This window comes from Lemur catta, chromosome X (assembly GCF_020740605.2).
Source record: "Lemur catta isolate mLemCat1 chromosome X, mLemCat1.pri, whole genome shotgun sequence".
Taxonomy (NCBI): Eukaryota; Metazoa; Chordata; class Mammalia; order Primates; family Lemuridae; genus Lemur; species Lemur catta.
The window spans coordinates 19,650,254-19,672,254 of record NC_059155.1 but is presented as its reverse complement, the minus strand read 5'-3'; the positions used below and the strand labels follow the sequence as shown (position 1 = coordinate 19,672,254).

The 22,001-nt window shown below is 36.4% G+C and overlaps 1 protein-coding gene across 4 annotated transcripts in view; it reads left to right on the top strand.

Annotated features, from left to right (window-relative positions):
* The window catches only part of KLHL13 (kelch like family member 13), a 208,239-nt gene that overhangs the window by 99,107 nt on the left and 87,131 nt on the right, over nt 1–22,001 (top strand). Inside the window, exon 3 of one of the 4 annotated variants that reach the window (XM_045538702.1) lies at nt 9,101–9,211. The exons of the other annotated variants lie outside the window; for them this stretch is intronic. Within the exon in view, the coding sequence (XP_045394658.1) occupies nt 9,101–9,211 (111 nt within the window). The remainder of the gene's footprint in view (nt 1–9,100; nt 9,212–22,001) is intronic. 4 annotated transcript variants of the gene reach the window in all.

Below are 22,001 nucleotides of genomic sequence, written 5' to 3'. Positions count from 1 at the left end.
GTGTAGTGGTTCCTCATTACGGTTTTCAGTTTGCATTTTCCTCATGTGTAATGACATAACTATGTTTTCATATGTTCATTAGATATTTGGATATATTTTAGAAGCATATGTTCCATGTCTTTTGCCCATTTGAAAAATTGGGTTGTTGTTTTATCTTGATTTTTAGGAGTTTTTAATGTATTCTGGATGTTTAGGTATATGTACTATGAATATTTGCTTCCAATCATTGGCTTGCCTCCTCCTTTCCTATTTGTGTCTTCTGATGAGCAGAAGTTTTTTAAAAATGAAGTTCAATGTATCATTTTTTTCCTTTAATTCTTAGCACTTTTTGTACCTTGCCCAGGAAACCTTTGCCCTCTCAAAGTTTAGGCTTTCTTCAAAAAGTTCTAGCATTTTAGCCCTCACATTATACGTGCATTCTTGAGCAGAAACCAAGGAAATGACCTGAGGGCCAAAATTTCACATAGAATCTGAGTAATTAATAAGACCATTTTATAAAAGAAAAGTCTCTTTGTACTGATAATTCTAAGTTAATTCTTTTGTGAATGTCAAGGTGACCAGATGGTAACTTGAGCTACACCTGGCACGGCAAAGGGAACTAGTATTATGAGTTCCAGTTTATAATACAGTGAATTTTGATTTCCTTCTTTTATTATCTTTCTTATATAAATAAGATCCCTTTGAAAGAAACAGTTATTTCTGAGTCTAAATAAATTGATTCAGAGCATAGAACAGGATGAAAATTAGCCCAATTCATTTTACAATGCTGCATAATTCAGATATCAAAATGTGAGAAAAATGTTTCTTGCATGCACACACAGATTATGGATCTATTTCAAATTCTAAAACCAAACACATTCAGAAATATATGAATTAACCTTTTGTGACTAATAAAGTTTTATCCCAGCATGGGAATGGTTTAATATCATGAAAATTAGTCATATAATGCATCCTATCAATAGATCTCATAACAGAAAAATTTCAAATAAATGCTGATGGTGCTTGAAAAAATTAAATGCCCATTTTAAGAATAAAAAAGAACTCTGAAAAGTTAGTGATAGAAACTTGCTCTTATGACAGGAAAATTAATTATGTCTCTGACACCAATTCAGCATTGTATTTAATGGTAAAATGTAAGATTTGTTCCATAAGCAGCAATAAAACAAGGATGCCCACAATCACCATTATTTAATATGTATCTATAAATTCTGGCTGATGTCAATAAAAAGGCCTAATTAATGGAAAGAAAGAGACAAAAGTATTAATTTTTAGAAGATAAATGGTGCCAGGAAAACTAGATATCCACATACAAAAGAATGAATCTGGACTTTTATCTTGTATCATACACAAAAATAAACTCCAAATGGATTAAAGACCTAAAGGTAAAACCTGAAAGCAGGAAACTTCTAGAAAACATAGGGGAAAGACTCCTTGATAGTGGCTTTCGCAATGATTTTTTGGATATCACACCAAAAGCACAAGCAACAGAAGCAAAAATAAACAAGTTGGGACTACATAAAATTCTTCTGCATGGCGAAGAAAACAGTTAACAGAATGAAAGGCAGCCTAAGGATTGGGAGAAAATATTTGCAAACCATAAATCTGATAAGGAGATAATATTCACAATATGTAAGTATCTCACACAATTCAGTAGCAAAAATAAAAAAAAACACAATCTAAAAATGGGCAAAGGAACTGGATAGACTTTTTTCAAAGAAGACATACAGATGGCCAACAAGCATATGGAAAGGTGCTCAACATTACTAATCAGCAGGGAAATGCATATCAAAACCACAATGAGTTATTACTTCACACCTGTTAGGATGGCCATTATAAAAAAAAACAAAGAATAACAAGTGTAGGCAAGGATGTAGAGAAGGCAACCCTTGCATACTGTTGGGGGAATGTACAATGGTGCAGCCATTATGGAAAGCAATATGGAAATTCATTATAAAACTAAATATAGAAGTACCGTAGGACTCAGCAATCCCACTTCTGGGTATATATACAAATGAAATGAAATCAACACTTCATTGAGATCTCTGCCCTCTCTTGATCACTGCAGCATTATTCACAATAGCCAAGATGTGGAAACAACCATCAATGGATGACTGAATAAAGAAATTGTGGTATATATATATTTATATATACAATGATATATTATTCAGTCTTACAAAAGAAGGAGATAATTGCCATTTGTGACGATATGGATGAACTTGAATGGCATTATGCTAAGTGAAATAAGGCAAACAGAAAGAAAAGTACTATATGATCTCACCTATGTGGAATTTTAAAAATGCTGAATAAATGGAAAGGTAGTTGCCAAGGGAGAGGAGTGGGAAGAAATAGGGAGAAAGAAGTAGGTCAAAGTATGAAAATTTACAGTTAGGTAGGATGAATAAGTCTAGAGATGTAATCTGCAGCATAAAGACAAGTTAATAATATTGTATACTTAAAATTTGCTGAGAGTAGATTTTAGGTGCTCTTAACATAAAAAGGCAATTATAGAAGGTGATGGATATGTTAATTTGTTTGACTGTAGTAATCATTTCACTGTGTACCAAAACATCATATTGTACACCTTAAATATATACATTAAAAAATGAAATAATAAAAAGAGGGTAGGCTCATCTCTCTCTCTCTCTCTCTCTCTCTCTCTATATATATATATATACACACACACACATATATATATATAAGCTAAGCTTGCAAAACAACTCTGTACTTGACAGAATTAATAAAAGTTGTAAAAAGTAGTTGGATTTAGCTAAAAATTAAAAGACCGGTACCTTTTATTTATATCAGAAATAGTCATTTAGAAGATATAATGGAAAACAATCCATTTATAATAGCCACATAATAATAATCCCAACAATGTCTAGGATTGATATGAAGAAAATTTTAAAATTCTACTCAGATAGTAAAGCAGACATTTAAAAAATGGAGAGACACACCATTGTCCTTGATTAAAAGACCAAATGTTGGGAAGAGATAAATTCTTCACAAATTGTTCTATAGATTAAAAATTTGACAAAGTGATTCTTCAATAAGTTAATGAATATATAAAAGTAATGTATCCCTGTTATTTAATACAATGTCTGGCATGTAGTAATTGCTATTAATTATTGCTGAATAAGTGAATGGACTAGTCAGAATCTAAGGATTTGTTCTGTTTATAATTTGAACAAATATTTATTGTCTAATTGCTAAGTGCTAAACATTTTCAAGTGCTAAAACATGATGAAAAGTGATGAATCCTTCTCATTGACCTTATATTTTATGGGAGTGGGTGTGTGGTCAGATAATAAACAAATATATATTATGGAGAAAATTGCTATGAAAAATTAATATGGCAGGTGGAAGGTTATAGAGTTAAGGGTGGGGGGTTGCAATGCAGAAGGGCATTAACTTCTTATTAGTCTTGGGCGTTTTGGTCTTAGAATTTACCATCCATCATATATTTTACCCTATATGAAGTTTTATTACAGTGCTTCCTGAGATACAGGGAAAGGCCAGCCATATGTGGCTTGCTTTGTGGCAAATAGCACCTTACTCTGAACAACATCCTCATACACAGAATCACCTGTTTGTTGTTGTGGTGGTGATGGTGTTTTCTGATGGCATTCCTAGATCTAATAAGCGCTTCTGCGGTGATGTGTAGTGCTCTGACAGTGTTCCAGTTTTCTAAATGTACTCTTTGATAGATAAAACATACTACAAAATATTGTCTGGTATTTGCAACACAGGAGAAAGAGTGCCAATCATTGTATAATCATATTTTTTATCACTTTAACATATATTTAATACTATGCATCATTTACTGTGCAAGGTTCTAGGGCTATAGCAGTGAATGATTATATATAGTTATCTGCCTAGTGGAGAGTACACACAAGTAATTGTGTTTCTCAACTGTTGTTGAAAAGGAAGTATAGAGTACTATTAAATGTGTATAATATATATACCCACCTGATCTTGGGGAGTCAGGGCAGGCTTCTTGGGTGAAGTCATGTGTCCTCTACTTCTCTCAATCTCCACTCCATTACCACCCCCTTAGTCCAAGCTGCTATCATCTTTTGCCTGGACTCTTGTAATAATCTACTTGATCAGTTTGTTCTTCTCTGGACTCTAATTAGAGTTCTCTTTTCAAAATTCAAACCTAGCCATGTTGTGTCTTCACTTTCAAACTATTATGTAGCTTCCTGTTAATTTTAGGATAGTATCCAATGTTAATTTCACATTGCACCATTGTGCATGGTGGCATGAAAAAACATGATGTATTCACAGCGCCGCAGTCAAAATCAGACAATTTGTAGTATTAAGTAACAAAATAAGAAGGGGCTAGAGATGAGTTTGGAAGGTGGGTAGGGACCATGTTAAGAAAGCTCTTATGTGTTACGCTAAAGAGTTTACATGCTTCGCAGACTTGCAGAGACATACTGAAGCTTTCAAACAGGAGAGCGATGTGAACAGACTTACACTGCCAGAAAGATCACTTTAGTGACTATGTGGATTTTTTGGGGAAGGAGAGTGGGGAAATTAGGAGACTGGTTATCTGTCTATTGTAGCAATCAAAGTAAGATAAGAAGAGAGTCTGAACAAAGGTGATGGCAGTGGGAATGAAGAAGAGGGAATAAATAGATTTGTGAAATAATTAGAGTTAAATTTTACAGTGTTTGGCAATCAACTGGATTCTTTACACTCTAGTCACGGTGATCTTTTCAAATTGCTAATCTGACAAATGTCACTCAGATTGTCCCCTTCCTGTTTGTGACTATTGAAATCCTACCTGTTCTTCAAGACCCAGATCAAATTCCATGCCATACATAAAGCCTTTTCTGATCAATCCAATTGCATGAGCAGGAGAGTCTCTTGTCTCTGAATTGCTTTACCACTGCAATGAATTTTATCACATTTGGTTCTGCATTGAAGTATTTGAACCTGTCTTTGCTTATGACGAAGCGATCCCTTTCAGAGAGTGACTGACTGTAGCTAATGTATTTTTATATCCTATATATTAGATAATGCAGGATTTTGTACATAGTAGGCTTTCTGTAAATATTTGTAGAAGTTACAGCATTTATCAAAGATTGTTACTGATTTTATTCAGTTAAATGATTTAGAGTAGTTTTCTTTTGTTTTACATAGTCAGCTATTACTTATAGGTAAATAATTGAATATTAAGTGACAATATTTTAAACTGTAAAATAGGGTAAATGAGTTTAGTATAGATTCTAGGAATAAGCCCAAACTTTTGTACTGAAATAATATATAATCACGTCTTCATAGTGTATAATGTCAAGGGAATGCAGGTCTGGGAATCAGGTCATTCTATATTTAAAAATATTGAGCCTTTTACTTCTTGTCGAGCAGTATTCGCATCCCAATCTTCCGTCTAGTTTTAAAAGTCTGGAATTGTATCTTTAAGCCTAAACACATAGTAGATGCCAAAGAAACATATATTTGATTGACTTCCTCGAAAATGAATTAAACAAGATAACCATTAGAGATAAGTCCTTTTATTATTTTATTATAATTTGGTTTTCTTAACTTCAACAAAGTTATTTTTTCTGTGTTTTTAAAAATTGAAAGCTTGTTAGGGTCTAGTTTTATCTTTGCTGAAGCAGCTGAGGTGATGATTATAAGTCAAATCTTAGAAGATGCCTATGGGAATAATAATATGAGAGTGTAACACATGAAATTCTGAGACCAGTTATTTTTGTACATTGGATTTATTTTGGTTTAGAAATTCTGTAGGTTTTGGTTAACCATTATTATTGCCATAAGATCTAGCAGTAGATGCATATGCAGTTTATCAGCATATTTGTTCCAGTCACTGAAGAGTTGCATGTTTTCATATAAAGGGCATTAGCTTGTTAGTAATGTTAGTGATGTTTCAATTTATAGGAATTTTCCAGAACATAGAAAGTGTTTCTGTTCCTGGAGAGAGGAATTACTACTCCAATTCCTCTTTTCCTACCTATGTCTTGAGTGTTGCTGTTCATAATTCTGTTCATGTTCTACACATTTTGTGCAATCTCATCTACAGTAATTATTTCAATCATCACCTATATACTGAAGACCTTGCATTTGTATCTTGAGTCTAAATCTTTTTCACGAGTTCCAGGCCGAAAGTTCTTTATTCCCTCTCTCAACCATTTTTTTTTGTTAGTTTGGACTCTATAAGTAATATATATTTATTATAGAACTTTTATAAAAATAGAAAATTATATATATATGCAGGGTAAATAATCATCTAAGGTAATCTCTAGTAACACCTTGATGTAGTTTTACTTTAGTATTTTGGTGCATTTTTAAATGTAACTAAGGTGCACTTATTGAACATGATCTGGTTATGGTAGTGTTGTTAAGATCAGGGCTTTTTGAAGTCTGCCAAATACAGGTTCCAATCAAGCTCTGCTACTTACTAGCTAGGTGAACTTTGGAAAGTTTCTTTACCTCTCTGAGTCTATTTTCTCGTCTTTAAAATAAACTAATATCACTGTATGGGGTGGGCCTGTGGACTAAATAAAATGTTAGATAATCAAGTTTCTGGCAAATGGTAAAATGCTCAGTAAATGTACTTACTGTTTTATTATGCTACATATCATGTCTGTACCTCTGTGTTTTTCTTAGTTATATCTTGAACATTTTCACCTGTCAATAAAAACTTGTAGTAGATGTAATAACTGCATGATATAAGCTGTTCTATGGTACAAACAATTGTCTAACATTAGATATTTAGGCTAATTCCATTTTTGGGGGTATTATCACTTATAGTGTCTTCCATGTCTGTCATAATTTCTCTTTTTGCTGTTCCTTCTATTTTATTGATTTTGTTCTATACTGTGTCAAATCCCTCCACTGAACAGTTTGGTTCATACACTGGTTAATTTCCTTACCATTGACCAATACAGTTTATATCTTTCCTCATCTTATCTTGTTACCTTATTTGGCTTTCTTTCTGTTCCTGCTTCATGGAGGCCGTGTTTTCTAATTTAATAAGAAATAGTGTCTTCCAATATATTTCCATTGGCCTCATGCTAATTGTTTTTGTGTTGGTCTGTTTATTCTCAAAGGAAGAAACATTCCCTGAATAGCCTTTGTACTGTTGTCTGAAATGTCCTTACTCATGGTCTTTACGTGGCTAACTTTTCTTATCTGGATCTTCAGTGAAATGTCTCCTCCTATGGGAGGTTTTCTTTGACCACTAACTCTAAAGTGGCCACCTGCTTACTGTCACACCACATTAGTTTCCTTATCTGTATAAGACACATCATTCCTACTATTAGATATTTTCTTTCTTTATTTATTATCTATCCCCTTTCACCAGGCTCGAAGCTTCAGGAGGCCAGGCATTTTGTTTTACTTGTTTACTGCTTTAATCTTTGCATTGACAACCATTTCTTGTACATATTAGTTGCTCAATAAATATTTGTTGAGTGAATGAATAAATGAATTAACCATTGCCCCTCTCTCTGTGCACTTGGGCACTAATCCCACCCCTTCCTCTGACCCTTATTAATGAATTGATACTGATAGAAATAAATAATTGAATAAATAAATAAATGGGGGAGAAGAGACGTCTTCCTTGCAGAAGAATTCCACATTTTATTTGTTAATGTGTGTGTGTGTGTGTGTGTGTGTGTGTATCTCCCCTGCAAGAGGTGGAACTTTACCTTCCTCCCACCTTGGGTGTTAATTTAATGATTCACTTCCCCAAAACAGTGTATAGAATGGAAAAAAATAGTACTTTTATAGTGAAGAAATCTGACAAATTCTACCTGTAGTAGGCAAAATAATAGCCCTCTCCAAGGATTTCCACATTGTATTCCCTAGGACCTTTGACTATGATACTGTACATGGCCAAAAGGACTATGCAGACATGATTACGTTAAAGACTTTGAGATGGGGAGATTATCCTGGATCATTCAGGTGGGCCCAGTGTAATCACAAGGGTCCTTATAAGAGAGAGACAGGTAAGAGTCAGGAAAAGGAGATGTGATGATGGATCCAGGGGTTGGAGCAATGCTCATTGAAGATGTAGGAAGGTGCTAAAAGCCAAGGATACAGGCGACCTCTAGAAGCTAGAAAAGGCAAGGTAAATTCTGCCCTGAAGCTTTTCCAGCAGTTGATTTTGGACTTCTAACATCCAAAACTCTATGATAATCACTTGGTGTTTAAAGTCATCAAGTTTGTAGTCATTTGTCACAGCGGCAATAAGTTAATACTCCATGTTTTCAGACTCTGGCACACAGGCTTCCCACTATATTCCAGGAGCTGTAATATCTGACTTGATACAAGCACAAAGAGGTATTGACAATGATGGTGGTTGGAAAGGGGCACACAGTAGAAGGGACTGGAACTCTGGCTGTTTTTAAAACCAGTGACTTTGCTAGGTCTCAGTTGCAGTGCTGGCACTGGTTTTCCTGACTCTTTCTGTCTACAAGATATTTAGTGGGAAGTTGAGGGGGGTGGGATGTGAGGTTACTACCCATTTGTTATTTAAAATTAAACATTCATATGTTTATCTAAGTTTTCCTCATCCAATTGTATAATTTATGCTTATTATGAAGCATTTGGAAAAATTATAGAAAAGTATAATCTCACTGCTCTGAAAGCACTGTCAATATTTTGGAACTCATAAATACAAATGTTTGGTCAATGTGAATATTCTCTGCTATTGTAAACATGACATGTCCAGACGCATGTAATCTTAGCCCCTGATACCTGCCTCCTCATCTGTACTTCTCTACTCTTGTCCTCACTTAATGAATGACACCACCGTTCACTCAGTTGCCTGACTCAGAAACTTGGGCATCATTCTCGACTCTTTTTCTCATCCCTCACATTCAGTCAGTAACCAAGTCCTATTTCTCCTTCCTAATTATTTCTCCAATCCGCTCCCCCTGCTGCCTTATTCTTATTACTGTTTCCTTAGTTCAGCTCCATGTAATTTGTCACCTAGATCATTATAATATCCTTCTCATTTTTGGGGGGGATTTTAGTCTTAGCCCTCTCCTTCCCTGACAGCTCACTCTCTCTTTGCAGCCATAATGATCTTTCTGAAATGTAAATATGTTCATATTGTTTCCTTATTTAGATTTCTTCAGTGGCTCCCACTGTGGCAAGGCCTCTCATACGGCTCCTCTCTACCTCACCAGCCTCTTCTCCTGCCCAGAGCACGTGTTGCAGCATCCCCCAACATTGGAAGGTGACATGTTCCCTCATATTTCCATTCTTTCTGGAATGCTTTCTCTCATATTCTTGGCCTAACCAACTCCTATTTATCCTTCGTGACCAAGCACAGGTATTAACTTCTCTGTGAAACTGTCACTGACATATACCCACTGACTCTTTTAAGCAGAATTAGGTGGCCCTTCCTAATGGTTGCCTTAACATTGACTTTTATTTCTGTGGTGTTGGTAATGGGGATCAAAGTCCCAATAGTAGTAGTGGTTGCGTTGGCAGGAGTCATTATAATAGGTAACACTTAAATAGCATTTACTTTGTTCCAGATCCAAATCCTTTATGTATATTACTTTGTCTTCTTCTCATAATAACCATACAAAGTAGGTGCTAATCATTATTTTCATTTTACAAACAAAAAAATTAGGCACAAAGAGATTGAGTAAGTTGTCTAAGGTTGCAAAGTTAATAAGCATGGATCCAGGGTCCAAATGCAGGAGATTTAGCTCCAGAGTCAAAGTCTTAATAGTAATAATACATTAGTTGTATTGACAAGAGTCATTATTATAATGACTACCCATGATGCTTATCCTAAGGCCATACCAGTTCTGCTTATTTTGGGTGCGCATACATTTACACTGATAGGTTAAGTGCTATAAATGAGTTGGGAGCCTAGAATTTGATAAAAGTAATTTTTTTCTTTTAAAAAGTTTTCACTTCCCTCCTTTTTCAGTGTTTTATTTTCTCCCCCTTTACATCTTCCCAACAAATGGAGTTGCAAGATCAATGTTAAAAAGATTCTGTAAAATTTTCAAAGGCTTCTGAACAACAGTTGTGTCATGTTCTACTTTGGGATACATGTGACAGGGAATATGGACCAACAGAATAATTCAGAGCCTTAATTAATGTGAATGCTTTTGAAAATATATAGCCAGAGGACAATGTTTTTTTTTTACTGTTTAATTTTTTTATTTTTTTATTTCAGTATATTACAGGGCTGCAAACATTTTGATGACATGATTTGCTTTTGTGCAGTTTGAATCAAAGTTATAAATAAGTGTGCTCATCACCAAGATAGCATGCGTTGTACCCATTAGGTGTAAATTTACCCGTCGCCTTCCTCCCCCTCTTGCCTACTTGGTTTCCGTTGAGTTTTACTACCATATGTGTGCATGGGTGTTGATTAATTAGTTCCAATTTAATAGTGAGTACATATGGTATTTGTTTTTTCATTCTTGCAATACTTCACTTGGAAGAATAGTTTCTAGTTCTATCTATGTTTTTACAAAAGGTATGAATTCACCGTTTTTATGGCTGTATAGTACATAGTACTCCATAGTGTGTGTGTTTGTGTGTGTGTGTGTGTATATACACACACACACACACACACACACACACACACACACCATATTTTATTAATCCACTCATGTGTTGATGGGCACTTGAGTTGATTCTTCATCTTTGCAATTGTGAATTGTGCTGCTATAAACATTCAGGTGCAGGTGTCTGTTTGATAAAATGGCTTTTTTTTTTCCTTTGGGTGAATACCCAATAGTGAGATTGCTGGATCAAATGGTAGTTCTACTTTTAGTTCTTTGAGGTATCTCTATACTGTTTTCCATAGAGGTTGTACTAGTTTGCAGTCCCAACAGTGTATGTAAGTGTTCCTTTCTCTCTACATCCACGCCAGCATCTGTTGTTTTGGGACCTTTTTGATAAAAGCCATTCTCACTGGGGTCGGAGGACAGTTTTTGTTTGTCTTTCTGATTATTAGTGCTTTGTGGTATTTTGACCCCTTATTTCCCCTTAGCACTTCATTTTCTTTCTACCATGGCTTCATTTCAGACTCAAATGAAAAGATAAAGAGTAATACCTTTTCTTTTTCCTGGAAGATCTATACTTTCATTGGATTCTAGTTTCTGTGCCTGCCTTTGGGGCTTATCTATGGCAATTTAAAGCTTTGTGATCCACAGATAGCCCTACTATGAGTCTCCTCTAAGAGCCTTTAATGTGCCTTCGAGGGAATGGAAATGTGTCATTCCCCTTTCCTGAGACACTCCCTATCCATAATGTGTTATGAAATGACTGTCCTGAAGGTGAAGATGTTTTCCTGTATCAGCACAGCCTGGCATAGCTGACATAGATACGAGCTATAGATAGCTAGAATAAAATCCTTTAGTGATCTTAGCTATATATTTTAGGGGAAACAAATAACAGAGGCAGCAGAATGAATTCAAGTTAAATTTAATGTTGTTTTTGACAGGAAGAGTTGTGCATAGATGTACACAGTGTCATTTATTTTTCCCCGGCACATTATTGAAAATACTAATAACGTAATTTTGTCCAAACTTGTCTGAGATCAGCCATTGTCCAGAATTGGCAGATCTCTCAGGCTTGGCTTGTCTCCCACTTTTGACTTCTCAAGCTTGGGTGGCTATTCGAATCAGTGGGAAGCCACTCAGAACACTAGGTTCCCAGAGGCAGTTCTAAGACTGATAAGGCCTCTAGGGAGAGATAGCTATTTGATCTTCAGATCCCAGTGCCTGCCCCTCTGTGTTACATTTATCTTTTGACCATGTGATATGAAGGGGAAAGTACATAAACATTAGCTTTTGATCTCATACTCCTCCCTATTTCCCTTTAAGGGTAGTTCATAAACCTGATTGACCGTTCTGTTGAAAAGGCAGAATGCAACACTGAGTTTGGAATTTGAAAAACCGTGTTTTCTGGTCTTAGTTCTCCTAACATAACAGTGACAATTTATTTAATCTGCCACCAGTTTCTTTCTTGTTTCTTTCTCCCCCTTTTTCAGAACAGAAATTCTTTCTTTCTCCTGTCTTGAAAATTAATGAGATGATATGCTTGAATCACTTTGTTCTCCTTGGAAGGTGGACCCTGAAGAAATTCAAGTTGAATTTTTCGAAAGGAGTTGAAAGCAGAGTTAAGGCTATTTGTTTGTCTAAGAATAGTTGTGGCTCCACAAATAACAGACTACATTTTTTTTAGAAATAGGAAAAGATTTTAGAGATAGCATTCAACCCTCAAATATAAAAAGACAGGGAATCTGATATGCAAAGGCAGGAGAACTTCTCCAAGTTCACATAGCAAGGGAAAGAGCCAAGACATGAGTACCCAGGTTTTTTTTTTTTGACACAGTTAAAGAGTTATTTTTACCTCAGAGACCTGCATTTCACATATTTAATGCAAGAAAGCCTTCTATGGTAAAATGTTCTGTTAGATTTTCAGTATTATATGGTGCATGTGATAAATTTAATATTTACAGTCAAATTGGTATAGCCTTTACCATTATTTTTGTATGTGTCAATGGAAAAAAGCCAAACTCCATAAAATAATTTTAAAGAGATTTATTCTGAGCCAAATTTGAGGACCATGACCTGGAGCCACACCCAAGAAGTCTTGAGCAAGTGGACTCGCTGTGGCTGGGTTACAGTTTGGTTTTATGCATTGCAGGGAGACAGGGGTTATAGGTAAAGTCATAAATCAATACGTGGGAATCATGCATTGGTTTGGCCCGAAAAGGTGTGCCATTTTGAAGCGGGAGCTTACAGGTTATAGGTGGGTTTGAAGATTCTTTGGCTTGTAATTGGTTGAAGACATGAAGCTTTGTCTAAAGGCTTGGAATGTTTCAACATAAGGAGCTATTTATCAGAGACAAGCCACCGACATAGATTTCTTGTGTAAATTGAGGACCTGTAGGTTTTGTTTTGCATACCCTTAGGCCTGTTAATGGGTTACAAAGGATGTCCCCAAGAAGGGAGAGGGGCATGATGAGGCATGTCTTACCTCCCTCCTCCTGGCCGGCAATTTAGTTTTAGGATATGCCTTTGGCTACGAAGGGGTCCATTCAGTCAGCCGGTGGAGGGGTGAGCCTTAAAATTTTATTTTAGTTCACATATGTAAAGTAATTTTCCTTTTAGCTAAATAGTTCTAGTAGTTTTTTTTTTTTTTTTTCTGGGGGTTGGAGAGAGAATAAGTATTGACCTAATAATCATTGAGGGGTAGGGAGGTAGATAAAAATAGAATGTAAACTCAACCCAGTCTGTTCTAAGCTTTGTTATGAGTGAAATTCCAGTGTATTATTTGGCCTTAAACATATACTGAATGACATCCCTACATCCAGGCACAGCTCTTGCTGTTAAAAACATTGTTACTTCAATTCCATTCACTCTCCTGCCTCAGTTGTTTTGTTTTCCCTAAAATAGATTGCTAAAATCATTATACAATTTTTTTTCCAGTTATATATGCAGTCATCCCTTGTTATCTGTGGCAGATTGGCTCCAGGACCCTGTGAGGATAAAATATTAATACATTACTATATTCAAAACAAAGCCTATTCAAAATTTTCCATTTATCCCAAAAGAGTTCTTGACAGGAAAAAGCTCCACCTCAGAATTATGTTGATTTAATGGTGATGTCTCTTTAGTGTTCATCCATCTGGAGCACTTCCTCAGTCTTCCCTTGACTTCTATGACCTTGACACTCTTGAATACTACAGGCCAGTTGTTTTGTAGAAGGTCCTTCAGTTTGCATTAGTCTTAATGGTTCCTCATGATCATGTTCAGGTTTTGCTTCTTCAGCAGGAGTTGCACAGAAATGATACTATGTTCTTCTCATTGTAGCCTATCAAGTGGCACCTGATATTGATTTGTACCATACAACTTGATAACTTGATTAAGGGGCTGTTGTACCTCTCTACTGTAAAGTTACTTTTTCTCCTCTTTCTAATTAATGGCATTTCTGAGGAGTTTGGGAGTACTTTGAGACTATGTAAAATCCTATTCCTCATCAAACTTTCAATATTTCATTTATTGCATCAGCATGGAGTCATAGTTTCCTATTTTATTCAAACAGTTATAATCCATCATGTATTTTGATACCAAATGGTCCCATATTTGGACAGCAGCAGCCCCTTCAAGTTGATTTCTGTGTCCTTTTGACATGTCTCCATTCTTTGTTACATTCCAAGTTCATCTTGTACTTTCTAAGCACTTTCTTACGTTCCAGTTCATCTTGTACTTTCTCTGCCTTAGTTCTGGAATCAGTTACCCTGGGTCCTTTTAATGGAAAATAGCATATAGAATCAAAATCTGTGTGCTAGTTGTGCTCATTGCTATTAGGGTATTGCTGTTCCCAGGCTCATTTTCTTGACAAAACTAGGAAATATTGTATGTATGTATATATACACATATTTACATATAAATATCTATATTTCTATATCTTTATATCTTGAAAACCGTGGATTCCCACTGATACCTCAAATTCTAATCCAATACCACGGGGTTCATTCTAGTTTTCTCCCTTTCCATGATTTCATCCCTTGATTGATAATATTAAGAAACTTGTCTTTCATTATTTGACCAATCCCTGTGTATGTAGCCAATGCTCTACTGATACACCCTTGCCCTCCTCACTCTGTTTGGCCTCCAACAATCCTAGCTGCAGCTGCTGCTGTGGGCTGCTCCTAGTCTGCTATCTTCCCCTTGCCCCAGCAGTATGAATTGTATCCGGACACCCAGTTTAATCTCTGAGATGGTAGATGGTCTGTGTGGGTAAGAATCAGCCATGCCCTGTTTGTGTCAGTAGATGCTGTAACAGGCTGTACAAATTGTTCTCCCTGTATTAGGTGGTGTTTGCAGGAAAGAGCCAGCTACAGTGTTGTTGTGTGGGACCTGTGACCAGCTCTGGTCCCTTGGGTGAAGCATTCAAATGCCCGAGGTAGTGGGCGGGGCCCTGGAGATCCCAGGGGACTCCTTATTCTCCACCACAGCAGAGGTGGGTGGAGAAGCCAGGCTGGGTGGGGTTAGATTGGGTGAGCCTGCCTTCAACCTCTGCAAAGTGGGGCACAAGAGCTGTCTTGGCAGTGCTCGAGGGTCAGCTCCCAGGCCACTGGAGAAAGCCACCAGGGAAGGGCTGAAGTGGTCCCACCTGGTTTATTATTATTGTTGGTTTGTTTTTGACCTAATTGTGTTACAGAAATAAGGTGTTAAAAATGAGGCAGCTGGAAATAAGATGATTGTCAGATAATTATGGTATGATTGATAGAATCATTACTGCTTTCTTATAATAATAATTTTTGAATAGAAGTAATTTTAAGGCCTATTGCACAGTCACCTATTCCTGGTTATTTAGGGTCAGGAACATGAGTTCAGAAAGTCTGATTTCCTCAGTATGACATAGAAAGCACTTCACAATGGGCTCCCAAACTACATTTCTAGCCCTGCTTTCTGCCATTTCTCATTTGACTCTATGCTATTACTGTACTGCATTATTTGTTCTTCCCCAAATGTGACAAATTCTTTCATATTTCTGTGATAGTTTTGGATTACCCAGAAGGTAGATCAAGCACATGCTTAGAGCACCAGCCAGACATGGGTGCCAAACAATGAGAAAAAAAGAGTATTTGATACTTCGTGAGCATCAGATTTGTCATCATTAAAGAAATTTGATCTTTTTTGGACTTCCTTACACCTAATTCACAGTTTAGAATTATTTATATTTTGAAATACATGTGAGGGAGGAAGCATAGCCTTTTCTGTAATTAAGGCCTCTGAAGGTTTATTTAGACCCTCCTCCGTGCCTTTGTTCATGCTAGCTCTTAGCACTGTGAACCCTGTCTCCAACAGAATTACGTGATATTCCATCCCATAGCATTTTATTGCACATCTATTCTAACAGCACATTGTGTAATAATTATTTTTTATTTTTATTTATTTATTTATTTTGAGACAGAGTCTCGCTCTGTTGCCCAGGCTAGAGTGCCGTGGTGTCAGCCTAGCTCACAGCAACCTCAAACTCCTGGGCTTAAGCGATCCTTCTGCCTCAGCCTCCCAAGTAGCTGGGACTACAGGCATGTGCCACCATGCCTGGCTAATTTTTTTCCCATATATATTTTTATCTGTCCAGATCATTTCTTTCTATTTTTAGTAGAGACACGGGGTCTCGCTCTTGCTCAGGCTGGTCTCAAACTCCTGACCTCGAGCAGTCCTCCCAGCTCGGCCTCCCAGAGTGCTAGGATTGCAGGTGTGAGCCATTGTGCCCGGCCCGGCATTGTGTGATAATTAGTTTTTAATAGTTTTTCCTGACTAGGCCATGAAGCCCATGAGGAAAATGACATGTTCCTATCTAGCCATCCATTTCCTGTGTCTAACCCAGTGACTTATGCAAAGTAGAGACTCCTTAAATGTTGTCAACCTGAATAATTTATTGTTGTGTTTATACTTGCAGATGGTGGCCCTTATAGGAGAGATTAAATTATTTCTCTTAAACCGTGAGACACATGATTCATTAGCATCTGCTGGGATTGAATTTGACATATCCAGGCAGTCTAGTTTGTTAATACATCAAACTGTTCAGATAATAGACAGTGTTCAGAAATAAGCAATCTGAGAAAGCCTTAAGATTCTTATGCAACAAGATGGTTTACTGGTGATTTTTCCTTTTAGCTTGCCCAGTGTTTTAACAGTCAGGATACATCTTTAGATTTTTTACATTTATCCTTGTACATTCAGTTGTGTTAGTTCTTTAAAAAAAAAATCAAATAACCTTTTCAGTTAGATTTGGACCAGAGTTGTAGGCACTTTCTGATTTGTTCACTAAAGGCAGTTATAGGAGAAAAAAATTAAAAATTCTATTTGTTTGATGGATTTCACATGACCACTGGCTCTTTTACTGCTTAAATATCATCTATCTATAGCCTGCAGGAGCCTGAGAATGGCTTAACTTATTCCTGTCATATACTGACAGTCCTGCCCTAGACTACATAAAGATTCCAAAGGTCATCTTTTGAGTGTGGAGACATCTGCAATAGACTGTTTTCCAAAGGGCAGTAGTTCCCACATGCCAATTAGCATATGGAAGCTGGTTTGTTATGGATATTGTTATAGGTCTGCAGTGAGAAAATGAAAAATAGAAAGCTAACTTTATTGATTATAAAGCACCATCCTTTATTCTGAGATTTTCCTTTAAACTCTTCTTGTTTGGTAAAATGAACTTTAGCCTTATCTTTAATGAAAAAATGGTAATCAGGGATTGTGAATCTATACCCTTATCTGAAACCCTTGATACAAGATATGTTTCAGAATTTAGTCTCTTTCTGGATTTTAGAAAGGCAGTAATGTCCAAGTATCCCATATTATATAGCATCCCCCAGCAGAGTTTGAGGTGACACTGCATAATCAGTTACAGTAATATTTCTGCAATGAAATGTAAGAATATTTACACTAAGTGAGGAAAAAAGCCTGTGAGTAACCTCACATCAGTTCAGGTCAGGCTTTATTGTCAGATGAGTTTAGGTCAGTTCAGATTTTGCTGCCAAATGAGTTACAGGCAAGAAACTAAGGAACATTTGATTTCCAAATGTTTGGATTTTGAAATTGTGGATAAGAGGTTGCCTTTTAAAATGTTCTTACTTTGCAAAATAAAGTTGGCTACCCTATATAAGACCCCAGAGTGTTTTTGAAATTTCACTGTTCCACAAAATCCAAAAGCATGGTAAACATTCCCTTGAAAGCTATTGAAGTGAGTATAACTTTACTTTTATACTCATCCCTAGTCAATGATAAATTGTCCTCTTTTTGCCAGGAAATACATTGTTGGCTATAATCTTTGAATGTTGCAAGATTATCCAAATAAACTTTTAATCAAAGGAAATTTAAATTAAGTTTATCTTGTAGCATTTTCAGGAGGTTGGAGCAGGAGAAAAGGTTGCAGCCTAAACGCATTCACAATTCCCAGTGACAGGTTAGGATTCTTTGACAGCATTCTAGCCTGAAAAGTTCCCTCTGTTGCATTTGTTTGGACAAATACATTAATGAATTTAAAACCATGGGGATTGGTCTATGTTGGGGAAGGGCAATGTCAAATACCTACATGAACTTAGGTTAACTGATTAATCTTTGGTATTTGTAGTTTATGTTCCTGTCCATCCAATGGGGTTAACAGTTCTCACTTCACAAGCATAAAATGAGTTAGCAGCTGAGAAAGTACTTTGATGATGAACAACACTTTAACATATAAAATAGTTATTTTGAGGAGTGATTGATGTAACATGAAGTAATACAGGGTGTCCCCAAAGTTGCCATACATAGGGAAAATGGGAAATTGAAACTGTAGCTACATGTATCTTTATTTACAAAATATTCATTACAAAATTTTTCCTTTGTGTAGAGACTTTGGGGATATCCTGTAGAATCAAAGCAACACAGCTATACCGTTCTTATTACAGCAAATTTGTCCAGGAAGTATACTTTGGTAAAACAAGTGTTTGACCTACCTGGGCTATAATTTGGCTCTTGCTTAAAAATAGTATTTCTCTATTAATCAATGTACTAGTTATTGATTTATGAAGCCTCAGCTTCAGATTCACCCTTTCTTCTCCCAGCTCTATGAAAATGGACCTGAGCTTGTTAAAGAGATATTTCTTTTACCACCTGGCACTGAAGTTTTGTTAGTAGAGGGTGCTGGAAAGACATGTCAGGAAGGCAGGGTTTTGCTTCCTGGTTCCTATGTGCCTGCTCAGCAGGCTGGTTTTTTTTGGCATCTTCAGTTTTGTGCAGCTTCTTCACCCAGTCAGTGGTCAGTAGCTTCTCCTGGTGCCCCCAGAGACGGTTTTGTTGCAGAGTGCTTCTGGTAGGACATTTTCTAAAAGGTGCCTTTTGGGCATGTTCCAAAGGGTAGGTTTCTGGCAAATTCCAGAGAATGAGCACCACAGCAACTTCTCTGCCCTTCACTGAGCTACAACTGTGTCCTCTCTCATAAGGTCTGGATCTCAGCCCTGGGTAGAAGGCACTTGCTTCGATGCTCTATTTCAGCACTAGAAGTAGTGGTTGCTCCCGCTATCTGTGATTCTTGTATTTTTAGAATTCTCTTTACTTTTTACTAGCCAATTTCTCATCACTCCAATTCTCTATTATTCTGATCCCCTGTCATGGTTACTATTAATATAACCTTACTTGTTCCCCTATTTTAGCACCCAGCACATTTAGCCTCATCTAATAATTCTATGTATGTATATATCTGTTTTATTAGAATGTAAGCACCCCTGAAGGACCTCACAGCTTTTTAAAATAAAATGTAATTAAAAATTAAAAACATGGAAAACTATTTAAAAAACACAAATAGTATCACCCTACTTTGGTATGGTGTTCTACTAATTAAAAAACACTTTCATGTACTTGATTTCATTAATTTATGATCTTTTATATCTCTACCTCACTGAGAAGGAAATTAAGACCCAGGGAGGTCAAGTGATAGCTTGTTAAAGGAAGGCTGGCATTAGAAACTAAGTTTATAAAGGCACATAGGTGGAGCAGGGGAGAAGAGTGAGAACTCACAGGAAAGGTAGAGGGTGTGGAGATAGAGGAGAGATAAATACACAGGCACACAAAGACCATAAAGCTCAACTTTATGGTATTTTAAGACATTTCCCTAAAGGATATTTGAAATGTGTTGTCTTAATTTTTTCATATATAGATACAATGGTATCCTCTCTTAAGAATTGCCTTGTTATATTCATAATGTTAGGTCCATTAAAAAAAAAGAATCTCCTTGCAAGTGATACATGGTAGCTCAGAGAAATCTTTAACTGGTTGTATCTGTCTGGATCTAGTCAGGAGAGAGAAACCACACATCAATCTGAACTGAAAGAGTTGAACACAAGGAATTATTAATAGAAGCTGGGACAATTAGAATTTAATTGTGGCCCAGGGATTTGTGGATTAGTTTCAAGGAAAGCCACCTGATCTGGAAGGACCTAAGCTGCCATTTGTTAAATGGCTGTGACACAAGTGGGCCTTGTTTTAGGTACTTTACATATATTATCATATTTAATCTTATATTCTTAAACTATTTTATTATGTCTTGGACTGATTTCTAAAATATTTTGCTTGAGGACAGATTTTTTTTTTCATTTGTTTTGTGTTTTAATTGAAACCCACCCAAAGTTATATGTGAATACTCGATGGCAGTGAAATGCTCAGATAGAAAATTCTATTTTTTATGCAGGTTTTCAGGTATTTTCTATTTTCATATTTATTAATGGATACCTGCATTTTAAAAAATGGCTAAATGCTTTTCACCTCAGAACTAGAGTAGATAGAAAGATTGTATGATAATCTCTATATTAAAAAAGGAGAAATCATTTGTTTAAAAATCACTAAGGGCCGGACGTGGTGGCTCACGCCTGTAATCCTAGCACTCTGGGAGGCCGAGGCGGGTGGATAGCTCGAGGTCAGGAGTTCGAGACCAGCCTGAGCAAGAGCGAGACCCCGTCTCTACTAAAAAAAAAAAATAGATAGAAATTATATGGCCAACTAAAAATCTATATAGAAAAAATTAGCCGGGCATGGTGGCGCATGCCTGTAGTCCCAGCTACTCGGGAAGCTGAGGCAGGAGGATCGCTTAAGCCCAGGAGTTTGAGGTTGCTGTGAGCTAGGCTGACGCCACGGCACTCACTCTAGCCCAGGCAACAAAGCGAGACTCTGTCTCAAAAAAAAAAAAAAAAAAAATCAGTAAGACTCAAGTCTCTCTTGTTTGTCATTAGAGAGTGTGTCAGTGGGCTTAGAAAATTCTAGGGAATGACATACTTGGTTGAATATAGGAAGACATGTAGCATACTGTTTAAATTAGAGATGGTTACTCTTTGAATGCAAAGTATCCTGTCAAATCACGGGATGAGTGCATCTCCCAGTGGAAGATGTTGCAAAGTGCAAGTGACCGTGAGTCCTCCCTAAACCACTTGTCTTCACAGCTTGGATTCTATGAGATGCCCACCAAAGACACCTAACCTTTCTCTTAGGAACTCAAGAGGGATGAGTCTTCAGATTTATTGTAAACTCTTCCTCAGTTTTGAATTTTTTTTGTGATGAGTTCATACTTTTTCTTTGTCATGTTGCAAACGAGATGGAAACTTCTTGTTTCTTCGGCAAATAAAATATGTGAACATAGCATGTAAAGCTTTTTAAAAATAGCTCCTATTAGATTGGTGTTTTCTGAAGTATGGTATGCATGCTACTGGTCGTATGCATACTACTAGAATCAGGCAAGTTCGAATAGATTTGTTACTTGTTTTAGTATTAATTAGAAAAAAAGGCTGGTGTATCACACTTGTCATTTCATAGATATTATTGCTGAAGTCAAGACTGAGCAGGTAACAATACCTTGTCCAGACCAAGTGAATTACTGGTGCAGTGCTCAGACATGCCCGAGAATGCACTGCTGCATTCTTTTAAGCAATACAGCAACATTCTACTCCCAGAAAATGGTAATATTTAAACATACAAAGTCTTTATAGTATACATAATTGTGAATTGGAATAAGTCTTGTGCTCTTTTTTTTCTGTTTTTTTAATTGAAGTCAACATGGATCAGTGGATAAAAATGGAATTTTTAAAATGTAAAGGTACAGACTGTGAGGGAAATGTTAATATTAGGGGATGATTTTGAAATCAGTCATATATCTTTGGACAGATTTGAAGACCAAATTTAGAAATTGTCTGAATCATCTGCTACTGTTACAGAAGGACCAACTGCAAAGAATACAACTATCACACAAATATGATGAAAATTATTTGAAATTTGTATTTTCTTAAGCACTGTGAGAATGAATTGCTTTCCTTGCATTTCTGTGTGTGTGGTTTGACACCAGACACACATTCTGGGGTGAAGCCTTTCAATCTCAAGTGTTGTTTTGAAACACACAGAGTGCTGCACAAAACCTATGTGAGAGGTTCCTCAAAAAGGTAAATGTAGTTATCATATGACCCACAAATTTGATTCCTAGGTATATGCCCAAAAGAC